Source organism: Helicoverpa armigera, chromosome 12, assembly GCF_030705265.1.
Source record: "Helicoverpa armigera isolate CAAS_96S chromosome 12, ASM3070526v1, whole genome shotgun sequence".
NCBI lineage: Eukaryota > Metazoa > Arthropoda > Insecta > Lepidoptera > Noctuidae > Helicoverpa > Helicoverpa armigera.
In genome coordinates, this window is record NC_087131.1 from 1,557,292 (window position 1) to 1,573,012 (window position 15,721).

General features: G+C 35.9%; 2 protein-coding genes across 2 annotated transcripts; one reads left to right on the forward strand and one right to left on the reverse strand.

Annotated features, from left to right (window-relative positions):
- The first annotated feature begins 108 nt into the window (after window positions 1-108).
- Window positions 109-6,872, forward strand: Vha14-1 (Vacuolar H[+] ATPase 14kD subunit 1). Its single transcript, XM_049838680.2, has 4 exons — window positions 109-279; window positions 404-485; window positions 5,298-5,503; window positions 5,980-6,872. The coding sequence occupies exons 1-4, from the start codon at window positions 223-225 to the stop codon at window positions 6,010-6,012; spliced, it is 378 nt and encodes a 125-aa protein (XP_049694637.1). The 5' UTR covers window positions 109-222; the 3' UTR covers window positions 6,013-6,872.
- A 1,000-nt stretch (window positions 6,873-7,872) lies between these two features.
- On the reverse strand, window positions 7,873-14,122 carry LOC110381698 (carbonic anhydrase 7). Its single transcript, XM_021342081.3, has 5 exons — window positions 13,830-14,122; window positions 9,679-9,882; window positions 9,066-9,337; window positions 8,694-8,924; window positions 7,873-8,317 (listed from the first exon to the last, which is right to left on the reverse strand). Exons 1-5 carry the CDS (start codon window positions 13,876-13,878, stop codon window positions 8,111-8,113), a joined length of 963 nt encoding a protein of 320 aa, XP_021197756.1. The 5' UTR covers window positions 13,879-14,122; the 3' UTR covers window positions 7,873-8,110.
- Window positions 14,123-15,721: the final 1,599 nt, after the last annotated feature.

Genomic DNA, 15,721 nt, shown 5'->3' on the forward strand with positions numbered 1-15,721 from the left:
GGGCACTAGTGTGATTTCTAAACGAAATCGGTACGACTATCGAGAGTATTAAAATTTTTAAGTGATTCTCTTTGATGAATATTTTGACACAAGTCAAAGACGGACAGACAGGAGCACCAACCCAACGACAAAAACTAAAAATCTATTCAAGTCAGGTGACGAGCCCTTGTGACAGATCTTATTCCTTAAAAATATTATAAAAATCCCCAAAAAACATTAAACATGTCGATGCACACATTAGCCAACAAGGGAAAATTGATCAGCGTCATCGGAGATGAGGTAAGGAATATGAACAATCCATTATCTACCAAATTCATGTCACTGTTTTAGAAGACATTTTATTTGTATGTTTTTAGGTAATTAGCGAGATAAATTAGCTAAAAACGCAATAACTCTATTCCAGGACACCTGCGTCGGCTTCCTGCTGGGCGGGATTGGTGAAATCAACAAGAACAGACACCCCAACTTCATGGTTGTTGACAAAAGTAAGTCTTAGTTATTTACAAAAAATCCTAAATTATTACACCTATTCAAAAAAGAAGTATTGATAATCCCAATGATTATATTGCGATCCAACTTAATTGAAATATCCAGAATTCTAGTTTGAAAAATGCAGAATAGAAGATCTCGGATCAAGCCGTTGTCTAGTGATTCAATATATTGGCGCTGTTTCATACTATCGTAATTATTATTTATTTAGTTCTGCTAGAACTGCAAGGAATTATATATTGAATGCCTGTGTCTCAAATATTCTTATCCAGTCTGTAGAATACTATATTTAAAGAATGTACATGTTATTAAAGCTGTAAAAACAAAATTGTATTAACACAATCAAACTTTGTATTATTGTGGCATCCTTTCAAAGTTTTGACAATGTAGAGCTTTAATAAGGCATAATGTGAGCCCCTAAATTCATCTTATCACTTGTTTGTTAACTTGTCATACAAAATAATAACATCCTTTATGGCAAGGTCACCTTACATGCTGAAAATGTTTTGATAAAATTGTTGTCCTTGAAAATTCTGGATGTCATCTTAATGAAAATGATTTATTAGCATGCAAGGATTAATATGGAAGGTCATAATTATTAGGACCTTTATTTTATGATCTACATAGATCTGCTCAGTGTAGTCCTAAATGTAGATAATAATGAAAGGTATGTGCAAAAAATTAAAAAAAAAAGATATATTTGTAAAAAATCATATACAGTGTAATCTCCTTGTAACATCACTCTATTTAACGACAAACTCCCTAAAGCATCGAAATCACTAGGTCTCAAATAAACTTGTTCATATACTAATTCAGATTTTCTTCTCTCCAATTAACGCCAACTCTTTATAACGCTGTAAAATGCACAGTCCCTTCATTGTCGTTATACATATACAGTTTACACTGTATGTACAAAAATGTTAATTTCTTGTGAAACACAATCTAAATGAACAATCACAAAACTGAGCCCATAGGTTAATATATTAACTTCCATTGTTTAACCTTTTCACCGCCACGCCATATCGGTATTCCTATGCCCTGTACGCCAAGCCCGAAAATCTTAATTAAATATCTACTAAAAAATACATAAAAGTAATGATTTAATAGGTTTATTTTGTATTTTTCTGCGACCTGTTTTTTGTCGAGTATAGCCGTCGTTGGCGCACAGGGCACGCTTGCTCATGTCGGCTATAGCCGACATTGGCGTTCAAAAGGTTAATTAGTGCTTAGATCTGCACAATTTCTCTGTCTATCCCTTGCAATTGCAACTAATGTCAATAAAAAGTTTATTTGTAGTAAATACCCTTTTTTAATGCAGGTTTTTAAATATATACAAAATTGTTGCAAAAGGATGATGGGCAATTTTGTATGAACCCTGGCCTGATAACCAATAAAGTTCTAATGTATATTATATTATTGCTTATACGCTACAGTTACTGAAATAAAACAGTTCATGTCAAGAATCGACCGGAAATAAGTACAGTCGGGCAGAAAAGATTTATACTTTTTGCACCTATTTTTTTTAGTTAAAATAAAATCTATAGTAGAAAAATTCATTGTATGATGTATTTTCGCCAACTTATCACTTATTGAAATAAGCCTAGGGTACACTATCAATAAAAATCGGTCTTAACTAGGCATAATTGTTTTAATAGCAAAACAAAACATTAAAACTTTTACTTCTACCACCGTATACTATTTCCATTATTGGAGATAGCATTTCCTCGTTCTGCGGCACCAGGATAGTCGGCCCTGGGTTGTCGAATTATTAGAAAAGCAGAGACCCACCCCAGCTGCGCGCGGGAAGACGGTATTTCCTCACTATTTAACTGATGTTATTACACATACAAACCTTCCTCTTCAGTCACTCTATCTTTGAATATATTATACCTAACCTAACCTAAACTCCTAGCTTTGTTCACATGGATGATACAGGGAGCGAAATAGACGCGAAACGCTTCGAGAAAAGGATGGTACGGCCGTGCCCGCTTTGCTCAGACTTGACTGGGGCACTGCTGTGCCTCCAGATATTAAAATACCGTATCAAAATCCGTTGCGTAGTTTGCTTTTAAAGGGACATAGGGATATAATGACTGAAAAAGCGACTTTGTTTTATACTATTTAGTGATACACAAATAGTAGATAACCAAACGGGTGGTCAGGACCGCAAGGATACATGAGGGGTTTACTCAGTAGAATAAAGTTATTTAAGTTGTTTGTCAGCTTTCACAGAGTCGTCACATCAGGCACATCAGGCTTGTTAGCCAGGACAGTTGACAGTCATTGGTGATGATAGATTGATGCCAGCACACCTCTAATTCCACAGGATTATATTTCAAAGCAAGATGTATTATCCTGGCTATTAGATGATGTCTGTGCAAATGGGCACACTTGCTTAACTGAATTGATTTGAAAAATCTTTCAGTGGTGGAAAAGCCACTTACGTTATTTATAATAAGAAGATAGGTTTTCTTTATATAACATACGTGCCAAAGTGGTTTAATTCCATAGGCAGTCGTAGGCTTACAGGACTGATATATTTTCTCCCCAGTGGTTAACAATGTTCCACCCATAACAAAAATTGAAGTGAATGAATTGAAGGAACGGCGGAATAAGTAGGTACACCTTACGTTGCGAATACTAACTGTTATTTTTTTTTTTATATGGACACATGCACCTTCTCTGACACGTCCTGACTGATATTTACAATAATATAATGCACTGCTCCCAAACAAAATGTTGTGGTTCAAATCCATAGCTGTCCTATGCTATCAAGTGTCATATCTTCGTTTTCCGGTGGTTTACAATGTTTTGCCCATAATAAAAAATTAAGCTTATGACATAAGCTACCATTTGATGTGCAAATGGTTTTTATTGGATATGCCGGTTAGACTCACCGGAATGGCGGACTACGTACATCATAAATACGTTGTAAATACTACCTGCTAAATAATCTTTTTTTTTCAATAAACTTGGAAAATATGGGCACAGATACCTTCTGTGACTCGTTCTGACAATTATTGACAATAATAATGCACTTAAACATCCCTCCCATACGCACTGAGGTGGTTCAAGTCCATGGGCTGTCTTATGCTATCAGGTGTGATATCTTCGTTCTCCGGTGATTTACAAGGTTGTGCCCATAACAAAAAATGAAGCTTAGGGTATAAGCTATTATTTGATATGCGAATGGTTTTTATTGGATTTACCGGTTAGACTCACCAGAACGGCGGAATACGTACACCATACGTTGTAAACACTACCTGCTAAATAATCTTTTTTTTATAAGCTTGGAAAATATGGGCACTGACACCTTGTGTGATACGTCCTGACTAATATGGACAATAATATAATGCACTTAAACATCTCTCCCATACAAAATATGTATAGTACGCGCCAAATAAGCGTGCAATAAAGTTCGTTCACCTCCTTCTACTAATGTATCCCAATATTTCAAAACGATACGAAAAAAATGTATGGGCAGTGTCGCTAACACGATCAATACAAGTGTATCGTGGTAAGAGGCGTCCTTGTCGCAAAGGATTACAAACCTTTGGTCAAAATTATGATCAGTCGTTTTTAGTTCAAATATGGGCAGACAAGCGCATTCCAAATTCGGAATGACGGAAGGACATAGTTACAAAATGGCGGACAGGTGATGCGCCCCTGACGGCAGGGCGGTTGAATGACCTTTATTACAAGTTTATTTGGCGCGTACTATAGTGGTTCGAGTCCATGGGCTGTCCTATGCTATTAAGTGTCATATCTTCGTTCTCCGGTGGTTTACAATGTTTTGCCCATAATAAAAAATGAAGCTTAGGATATAAGCTATCATTTGATATACAAACGGTTTTCATTGGTTATGCCGGTTAGACTCACCAGAACGGCGAAATACGTACACCATACGTTGTAAACACTACCTGCTAAATAATCTTTTTTTTTCAATAAAATTGGAAAATATTGGCACAGATATCTTCTGTGACTCGTTCTAACAATTATTGACAATAATGATGCACTTAAACATCCCTCCCATACAAAATATGTAGTGGTTCAAGTCCATAGGCCGTCCTATGCTATGAAGTGTCATATCTTCGTTCTCCGGTGGTTTACAATGTTTTGCCCATAATAAAAAATGAAGCTTAGGATATAAGCTATCATTTGATATACAAACGGTTTTCATTGGTTATGCCGGTTAGACTCACCAGAACGGCGAAATACGTACACCATACGTTGTAAACACTACCTGCTAAATAATCTTTTTTTTTTCAATAAAATTGGAAAATATTGGCACAGATATCTTCTGTGACTCGTTCTGACAATTATTGACAATAATAATGTACTTAAACATCCCTCCCATACTCAATGAAGTGGTTCAAGTCCATGGGCTGTCCTATGCTATCAGGTGTTGTATCTTCGTTCTCCGGTGGTTTACAATGTTTTGCCCATAATAAAAAATGAAGCTTAGGGTATAAGCTATCATTTGATATGCGAATGGTTTTTATTGGATATACCGGCCAATTTTACCCATCATCCTTTCCTTGTAATAAAAAAAATGATCACCTCCATACTTATTTTACGTAAAACGTAATTGATGAAAAGTGGGTGTGCCAAGACACATTTCTGTTAAAGAAGAAGAAGGTCTCAATTCAACAAAGAAGGATAAAAAGAACTGGACATAAACCTTTTCCAAACCCTATCTTCATCTTTCATAAGTACCCAACCTTTTTCCACTTTTTCATTCATTTCAAATAAACTACCCTACATTCATCTACACTATACCAATAATTCAACTCTAAAATCACTTCCAGACACAGCAGTCAGCGAGATCGAGGAGTGCTTCAAGCGCTTCGTGAAACGGGACGATATTGACATCATTCTGATCAACCAGAACATTGCTGAGCTGATCCGACACGTGATCGACGCCCACACCGCGCCCGTGCCCGCTGTGCTCGAGATCCCCTCGAAAGACCATCCTTACGATGCTAGCAAGGACTCCATCCTGCGTCGTGCTAGGGTAAATATTTATACTAAGGAGTAACTTTTAACTTAAAGAATAATTCGGAAACAAGTGACTATCAACTTGTGATATAGTAACATTTGTAACTGTAAGAAAATACTGTCGTAAACTGCGGCTGTCGCTTGTCTCCGAACTAATTCCATCTGATGACTATTGTTGACTATTCGTTGTCGCGAGCCTCACCTATTTTCGTGGTGGCAGGGTAGTAAGATTGTGATAGATTTTGCAATGAACCTAATATTTGTAAAATGGCAATAGCTTATACATGCTACATTACATAATGCTAATGGCTTTTGCTTATATAGGAATTTCAAGATCTCCCAATTTCTGGATTGAGTGATTATTACTATTTCATTATTACGCATTGATTTCCCACATATGAACCTAACTGAAAATTGCTAAATGAGCCTTATTGTTGACCACTTTGGAGTGATAACAAACATTTTTCTGACATTGTTCTTTTTCTGTTTCAGGGCATGTTCAACCCCGAAGACTTGGTACGCTAAAACAAATTTATTGCATGGTATTGTTGTCTGCGCATCAGACGGCACGTGTATATACGCCAGCTGTTTACCAACATTACGAACTAACTACTAATGTCAGCCATCTACATAAAGCGTGTTCACTACGTTTGATGTTCAACATGTCGATCAATCGAATTATATCGTCACTAGATTGATCACAAAATCGATACATAAAAAAAATACTATGTCAATGTATCATCCAGCAAAATAACGACGTAATTGTAATATTCAAGAAAAAATATAAATTCGGAATTGTTTAACTGAAACTATACATACATCTATGGTTATTCAGTCTGTCGTCTTACATCTACTGGATTTAACTATAAAATTTTATAGCTGGCACAGAAGAACGTTTTGATAGCTATAAAAAACGTTAATTAGATCTTTCTTCCTTTTAAGTCGCCATTTTGTTGAAGCGACATCTATGGGTCTTGACAAGAACTTGTCATAAATTCGCGCCATTTTCCAACATGTTGAACATCAACGGTGTTACACGGCTTGACAGTTTTCAGTGTGCAATTTTTTCAACTAAAGCAGTTCACTAATACATTCCACTTCCCATAAACATTTATTTTAACTGTTACAGCGAATGTTCCCGTTATTTAATGTGATAAAAATTATTCAAAAATGTAAGGTTGGAAGTCCAATAAAGTGGCTCGCACCATCTTGAAATTTCGATGTGTTAAAATTATTTAATTGAATGTAGGCACAAAATATATCTATTATTACATATACTTAATATTATTCAATGCGACTTTAATGTGTTTCCAGCCTAAATTACAGAGTATTAATTAATCATTGTATAGATTTGTTGAACTTGTATTATAGAATATAAAATACCAGTTTGTTGTTTTATTTTTTTGGGTTTTAAGTTTTTGAGTGACAGTTTGCTGCTTAACTAACAATGGAATAAACAGTTTTATCATTTGAAATTAACACTAATGTGTGCCTCTTTCTACAGTGGAATGACTGTCATAATACTTAAAATGATTAATCTATCTTCAATGAAGGTAATCTGAAGTCTGGAGATCTTTTCTGTCAGCAAAGAGTAAAATGAAAAAATATTTTTTTCATTTTTCTTACCACTTCAAACTTATTACCACTCTGAGTACTTATCTCGGCATTTGATGCTCTGAAAGAGCTGCTTACCCTTACATGTAACTCAAAACAAAGTGTATGTTCAATCGATTACGACTTCTATGACATTAGCATAAAGACCATATTTCTATGTGAGCAACAAAATTGAAGCAGTCAGCCCAGCGAGCTCTATCCAGTTCTGCTCTAACAGTCTTAATATAAATAAGACTGAAAAATATTGAGAGACAAGTTAAAGACTATTTATTCCATTTGTTATTTAATCAGCAAGTTTTCCATTACCTACCATCAACCTTAACATAAGCATGATACCAGAATATGAAAAGTGTGCATTTCTGTGATTCTTGGCATATTGCGTGTATTTCAGCTTCAAGAAAATATAGAATAGTGTTGTGCTGTTTGCCAAAGAGTTGTACCCTGTTGTACCTACCCTAGTCCCGTGTTTATGGTTTATATGAAAAAGGTGTGGATTGTATCATCATTGTCTATGGTGTTGTTTTACTAATTGCGTTTTATTTATGCAGTGTGTTTTGTGAATATCTGAGTGAGTATGTTAAGTTTTTCTTTTATTATTTTTGAGTGGTTGAGAAATGTAGGTACTCCAATTAATCACAACTTTTTATTTTACAGTCAATGTTTGGAGCCGATAACTACAGCAATTAACTAAATTATTCCAGGAATTATTGTTACAATTGGCCTCTTCATTTATTTATCATATGTATATTTCGTAAAATAAAACCAAAAAACTAAGTTTCAAAAGTTTATTTTTAAAGATTATTAACAAGCTTATCCTATAATACTTCTATTCACACAAATATACAATTAAAAAGTACAGTGCACACAACCATATTTATATCAAATAAAATAAAAACAAAATGGTAACAAATACCTTATTTGGTATCAATTTAAATGAGCTATATACCCGTATTGAAAACGTCGGTGATGATTAGTTAAGAGTTGAAGCAGATCTTAAAGCTTTGGTGATTTATTCGTCGAATTCAGCTACGTCATTCTCGGCTTTCTTATGTCCAACCCAGTCCCATTTGGAGTAGTGAAGCTTGGTCTTCTTGAATTTGGGGTTCTTTGACGTTATGCGGACGAATATGCGCCGGCCGAATAGAGGTTGGAGCTGTCTGAAGTTGTCCACGAGAGGCAGGTTCAGGTTGGAGAGGAGGCCGCGGAAGTTATCCATCTGTGGAACGGCATATGGCATTAGGACCCGGGTTTGTCGACAAAATACTCCTCACGCCCTTTCACCTTTCACAATATGACCTATGACCCCTGTAGGTGTCAGCCTCTTGTAAACCCACTTAAGGGCAAGGTAGTATCAGAGCCTTATGTGACTCATAGATGCAAATTGACGTATAGCCGATTGTCGGCGTTATTTATTCCGTTGATGTAACTCAATACCTATTTTCATGGACTAAAGTTCAAAGTTCAAATATCAAAATTAGTCTAGTTAGTCATTAGTTAAACACTAACACAAAACATCGATCTTACTCATTGTGATTAAGGCTACAAGTCGAAAGCCTACTCTTGTGGCCTTAAGAAGAATGAAATGGTCATACCTGGAACACGGAGATTGGAAGGTAGTCAGAGAATACGACCCACGTGACGGCCTCGGCGCAAGGGGGGGTGGTGAGGGAACCCTTGTAGGTGTAGAAGCGCTCAGTGTCTAAGCCTGAGAGGATGGAAGAGAGGGAGAAAGTGTGAGGGAGTTGCATGGATGTGTTGTAGTTCTCGATGGCTGACAGGTTCTTCACGATGGGGGTTAGGAGCTTGGCGTCGAATTCTACGACCTGTAAAAGAAGATGGGTTGTGACGTTGCTTATCATGACTGAATATCTCAATGTATATTTGGATTTCAAAAAGAATAAAGATGTTTTGAACATCAATTTCATCAGCTCTTGACTTCTAAGTTAATTCTTCTAAATCCTCACCTGGTAGAAGAACGCAAGCACGCAAAGACCATCAGGGTGCTGGAGAGCCTCAGCCAGATTCCTGTACTTCTTGTTTCTGTGGATGATATGCATTTCCAAAGGCAAGCGCATATCGTTGAGGGTATGTTCAGAACCTCGGTTGTTCTTGTCTCCCCAGTGGAAGTGGAGACCCTCAATCTCGTACTCATTGTCAAGAGGACCGCCGAAGATGTATGGGAGACGGAAGCCTTTCTTTTCTTCTTCGGAACTGTATTTGGGGATGGTTAACGCCACTGAAAGAGTAAAAAAATGTTTTATATGGCAGTCACTTGGAAAGTCTGAGGCAGGGCTTTATATTCCTCTGTTTATGTCATGCTTGCTTTCGGCAACGGGTCAGGGGGAATTGTAGTGCCATTTTGTTACCCATCAACTAACAAATTGACAACTGAAATATCCAACTAATACTCTCCCTGACCAGGGAACCACTGTTCAAAAAGTTATCTCCAATCTACTATCGTCGTCATGGCTCAAAAACGTCCATTGCTGGACAAAGGCCTCTCCCAAGCTAGGGTGATTCGTCCATACTCACCGCGCTGGGCACACATGTTGTTGAGCGTATATCCACGGTCATTACCTGAATGTCCATTATTGGTGATCGTAAGAGGCCCAGGTAGTGGGTTCTGGTAGCCGATGAGTTCCATAGCGGGGATTGAAATGGGGATGGCTTGGCGGGCAGCTATGGCGATGGGGGACTGTTGGCGACCTCCGCAGGCGGGGTGGAGGACAGCCCAGCGCCTCTGGTCAGAGGCTCTGTACCCCCAACCGAGGACTAAGGAAACTGGAAGAAAGATGACGGAATTTGTGATTTTCGTACAGGCTACTTGGAGGTTTTACGTTTGAAGATATCTCTGACGATGTGGAAGGATATACCTACATATTTACATGGAATAGGTGAGTCCCTATTTTACTATCCTCAAATACCGATCGTGTTGGGACATCAAATCTTCTTACTCTCGGACTTTAATACGCAGATCAATAGTTGTTATCAATTTTGTATTAGTTACAAGTTAAAACACATATTAATTAACATCGTTCAATACATATATTACACGTATTACATAAGTGCTCTGATCCGGATCATAGGTGTAAAAACAGTTCACGCGAGAACCGAACCCGCGACGCAGCACAGCGCAGTTGCCCATTCAACCACTGCAACAGCGGTAGATCGAGCTTTAAATAAAATACATATAATACAAATAAAATAATTACAATATAAATATTATGCATTTTCAGTTCCTTGGGCAAAGGGACTAACCCTCAAAACGACGCGTAATCCAAGATTCAATTCAATTTATCCCGATCATTCAATTGTTTATTTGAATCGAATCACAGTTAATCTTCCCAGAGAAATGTTTAAACAGATATTGCGTATTATCAAAACATAAGAGATGATATAATAATATTCGTATGATCACATATCTATAGATGTTTTGATAATACCAATACATTGTTAAGCCTTCCTTGCATATGATATAATCATAAACATATAAATAAATCTGCGTTCGTATCAACAGTCTTTTGTTTCAGCTTTTCGTATATTTATTTTATACAGTCATCGTTTATTCGTGATGAATGGGTGCATTGAGTAATTGAGAGTTAAGTAAGCTTACGATTGTCTGAACGGAGATATTCAAAACTGCATTCAGGTTTGGTTCAAACCTAAATTTTATAAACGCGGTCGCGTCATTCAGAAGTCCGTTCGAAAAAAAACATTATCCCCCCTAGCAGTCTTAGCAGGGAACAAAGAGGGATATTTCAATCAAACACTGCCTTCTGAACATGTTACATAAGTGAAAGCTGGATGAGGATCAAAAGTCCCCATAGCCCAACATGGTCATTTAACTCGAACATAAGTACTTTATCGATCGTCAAAACGCCATAAAAACAGACGCAAAGGCATTACAAATTACCAGATTATAAATTAAAAAGTTAACAATAAATTTTTCAACCAAAAACAACTTTTCATTATTCCATCTGCGAACAAGAGTATCCTTTTTGGTTGCGACAATCGTAAACTTTTTTGTACTACAAGAATGTCGCATTATGCTAAATAGGCAATACATTAGCTATGTGTGAATAGTAATTTTTATATCGTAATTCATTTAAGATTAAGTATGCACATTTAGATTTATTTGACTGTCAATCAAACGGGTGATTTAATATCCTAGGTATAGAGCAAGACTTTGATACTGAGTTACACATGTTTGGGGTACAAAAAATAAGAACTAGATTTTGTAGTCTTCGTAAAATGTCTCGGTAGGTTCTAGAACAGTAGTTTTGCGTAGTAGTGCAGCATGATTATAATTAAAAATAATTGATAAGAGACAAATAAAATAAGAGATACTCGCGAAAAAGATCTCTGTAGGTAACGTGCGAAATAAATCCAATTAATTTACCCTTATATTTAGATGGCAGAAAACCTAAAGGAGTAGAAGAATTTGCTTAGAAAAGGGTATATCCCGAATTATTTTGCTTGCAATTATCTCTAAAAATTTGACTTTTGAACCAACGAAACCTAACTTTATTTAGCTTCCGTGAAGTTAAAAAGTGCGAAATTATTAACATCTATTTAACATTTATTACTGCACTTATTATTGAAAAATAATACCGATAATACGACAAATGTAATCTAGTTTTTGTTTTATTGACATTATCGCGTTAACCTTAGAAAAAAAATGCCTAGATCATATTATTAAAATGTCCTTGCCCGTTGCAAATCTTTATCAGCTCTTAGATAAATTCGTGACTGTGGGTTGAATTCCTTTTGTCAATTCATAATATATCATGACTTTTTTATATTTACATTACGATGCATGCATTTAGAATTGAATTGAATTGACAAATAAATGCGACCTCTGATAGAGATTATCTAACGGAGATGGTTGAGGTCGAGTATGCAAATTTTATTTGCACATGCTAAGTGTTGCAATTTTCAGTGCGATTTATTGCGATAAAGGCTGTATATTTCTTTACTGGTTTTATTACCGTATACTATTTGTTTACATTTGTATAAAACGTATATATAGGGGCAGGTCCTCAGCTATGGGAAATTCTCTTTCGTGAACATTTACATTGTATAGAAATGGTTCTTCAAACCAACCAGACACTTTGGTTGCTGGGGAGTTGGTAGCACCAATTCTACTTCCCAGCAATAACACATAGGAAGAGGTGAAGGGTGTTCGTTTTGGGGGCTGTCTTTATACATATTTTTTGACTTTCAAAAGTGCTGACTCTCAGCCAAGTTTTAAGTAATTATTTTGATGTGTTTAAATATTTCCTCCCCATATTCAAGCGGGGATCCAATGATTATATCGTCGAAGTAATTTTTTCAATGTTCTTTAGATAATTTTGCGATAAACTCAAGTTAGCATGTTTCATTACCACAAAACCCTTCACTTACCTACGTTCATAACTTAGATAGGTGTATTAATTTAGACAAAGTTGCGTGCTAAAATGCCATAATTAGAGTTAGATGTCCAGACTGTTGGCCACCTACCCTAGGCTTTCGTGGATATAGCACGTTATACGTCTGCTATTTTCATATAATGGCCACTGACATATTTTCATGTACCTAATAGCTTAGCGTCATTTTATGGCACTCTGCTATAAGCTGCCTTTATTAAATTGGTGTCATCTTTCTACGAGAAATGGTACACAAAGAATCATTCACTTAATTGCAATCATGTTGCGTGTTGATATTGTTTATAACAAACATGTTTGTGTGTACATACATACATTCCTATTTTAAGTTTGCAATACTACAAAATTTTCCGAGCAAAATTCAAAGTATTGTTCCTTTCTTACCTACCTAGGTATTTTTATTTATTATTGAAACAATCGTTTCAATAGTTCGCTAAACAAACCATGTCTTGGTTAGGTTAGCATAACATGGGCCAATTTGGAATCCATGTTTATTTCAAATAGCCATAAAAACATAGCATTTTAATTTTTCAGGGCTGAAAATTTATCGAAATATTGCAAACGTTTAACATAAATTAGTGCAAAGTGTTAGTTACATTTATATTAAGAGTTTATAAACACATTTTTATACTAGACTGAGGAAGCCACTTGGAATAGTGAGTGATCACCGTCGTCTATTTGCATCTGAAAGCACGGGGGTGTGACCCCAGAGAAAAGGATTTTTCAGTACATCAGATCACGTACGTGTATACGAGATAGAATGCAGAATTATTTGAGTTTTGTATCGGTTAAGACAATGTTTGGCCGAGTATCGGATGTTTGTGCGATCCACCGCACCAGAGGAAGATACTGCGTTTTTCGCATGTTTCAATTAACTAACTTGATTATCTTCATGCTATACTTATATTTTATGATACTTAGCCCATAATTATTCGACCTCAGTCTACTTTGGCTCTATTTTAAAATTATGCTTCGATGTTTATGATCTTGTAAATTAAATGCCCGCGTTTATAGGGCCGATAATTCCATGTTTCGAAATTCGAATCCTGTTTTTTTTTCACGGTTATTATAATTAAGTCGTGTGCACTTACGATTTTGGTTTTCTGTAGCACAAAAATAATTTCGTTTGTCAATTCAGTTGTGACGAATATTTTCATTTCAATTCAATAAAGCACTCCATAATTGCAATTACATTTTCACTTTAGTTTTTAATTAAGAACTTTTTTCTTATCACTTTATAATTTTGAATTAGATCTCGATATTTAAATTGATTAAAAAAGCACTTTTAATTATTTCTAAACTCACCATTTACCGCCAAAATGGCGATGACAGTTGTTAATGCAGCAGATCTCATGTTTCACTGTTAGTAATATAAAATATGAGATAATGTAATGTTGGACAGTGCGATGCTTCCTGCCAGTCAGCCCGCAGTTTATATACTACACATCCACATCTTGGGCAGAGCGTTTTCAATGGCCTAACGCGTCACCGCCGTGAGAATTAACCCTCCAATAATGACACATACGTTTCAGTAAACGATGCGTTTTCCTTGGTACTTTCGTGAAAAAGATATTAATGCCTTATTAATTAATAATGAGGTAGAATTAATAATTGCTCATGCTTATTCTGGCAATCAAATTGGTAGCTGATACTTTAACCGCAAATTTAATGCATTTGAATGCATTATTTATTTGTTAACGCTGTCTATTTCACGAGTACTTACTGTTAAACTATTTAATTTTATTACATTTTCACGGCTGATAATGTCTCTTTATATGCAATTTTCGTGGTCATTACTATTTTATTATTTAGCTACAATCTTAGCATGGAAAACAGTTCGGTCTAGTGACTAAGTGAGTCAGTTATCGTGAGTACTTCAATGTATTCCAAGTAATTAAAGTACTTAGTTATAAGTAGTTACCTCTTATTAAATTATTACACGTGTTATTAAACTTTATAAAATAATATATCTTCCTCCTGATTATGCATCTGCAATTCAGGAGTCTAAACGCATATTTTGATGCATAATGATCCTTTATCAGTATTCCGAACTAATATCTGCATTCATTTGTTTGTCGACCGATTTTGTTTTGGATTTTTAATCTTGTAGGTGAGTAACCTGCTATAATTTTAGATATTTTGCTGTATGCGTGTATCCTTTTAGCGTGTATATGGTTCAATTATTGAGTTTGTCAACAAGAAATAAGATATTCAGACCATTAAGCAAAGTATGTGCTCTATTAGGTCCACTCATTTCTGATGTAAGTATCTAAAGTAGATACAGATTACTAAATAGTTAAGGACCTACTAGGTATGTTTTCTAAGTTTGGAAATTCAATATGCATTCAAACACCCAACTCCCTAATTTCACATCGTGTTAGATTCAAACATTGAGTGTCCATATGTTCGGGATGATTTGTACCCAACAGTAGCATTCCATGAAAACGCAACCCATCTGCATTTCCAGTGTTAAAACTGCACTGCCCAATGTACGAACGCATTAACAATAGATGAATAACATTACGAAGAGATGATGTAAATTATTAGGCTAGTTGTCATAACAAGTCATTGATTAGAACCAAAATATTATAGATATTGTTTGAGACAAAACGCTGTTACATATTCGGGCGTAAGGCCTGTCATTCGGTGAGCCATAGTGTTGTAATCGCTCGGGTAATCGCTGCCATTCATTGGTCAGAAATACTAGATTTACTATAGAGTAGATAACGCTCTAGAGTTATGTCATAGGCCTCCTAGTGTAAACAGTTTTGGGTTAACCATTACGGATCTAGATGGGACTAGGGTTTCACTTTTCTTTTTTACCAAACGTCGTATTATCGCTCAGGCTATGGTAGATAATTGTTCAGAACTAGGTAATTGTTCTTTGCAGTTCCACCTGCGTCCCTAAGGAACTACTTCTTGAAAAGATTTCTCAGGCTTTATACTATCTTTGTAGGTACCGATATAAATAGGTTCAGTAGGTTTGGCGAGAAAGCGGGACGGATAGACAGAGTTACTTTCGCCTTTACCTATAGGTAGGACTTAACGCGAATTTTGTATTTTACAAGGGCTCATGATTATTTAGTCCGTTTCTTTAAAAAGCAAGAATTTATTTCATCGATCTTAGAGTCCTTGTTGGTGTACATGAACTACGACTAACGGCAAGTTCCCTTTGATTCTGCTTAGTTCTATTTGTC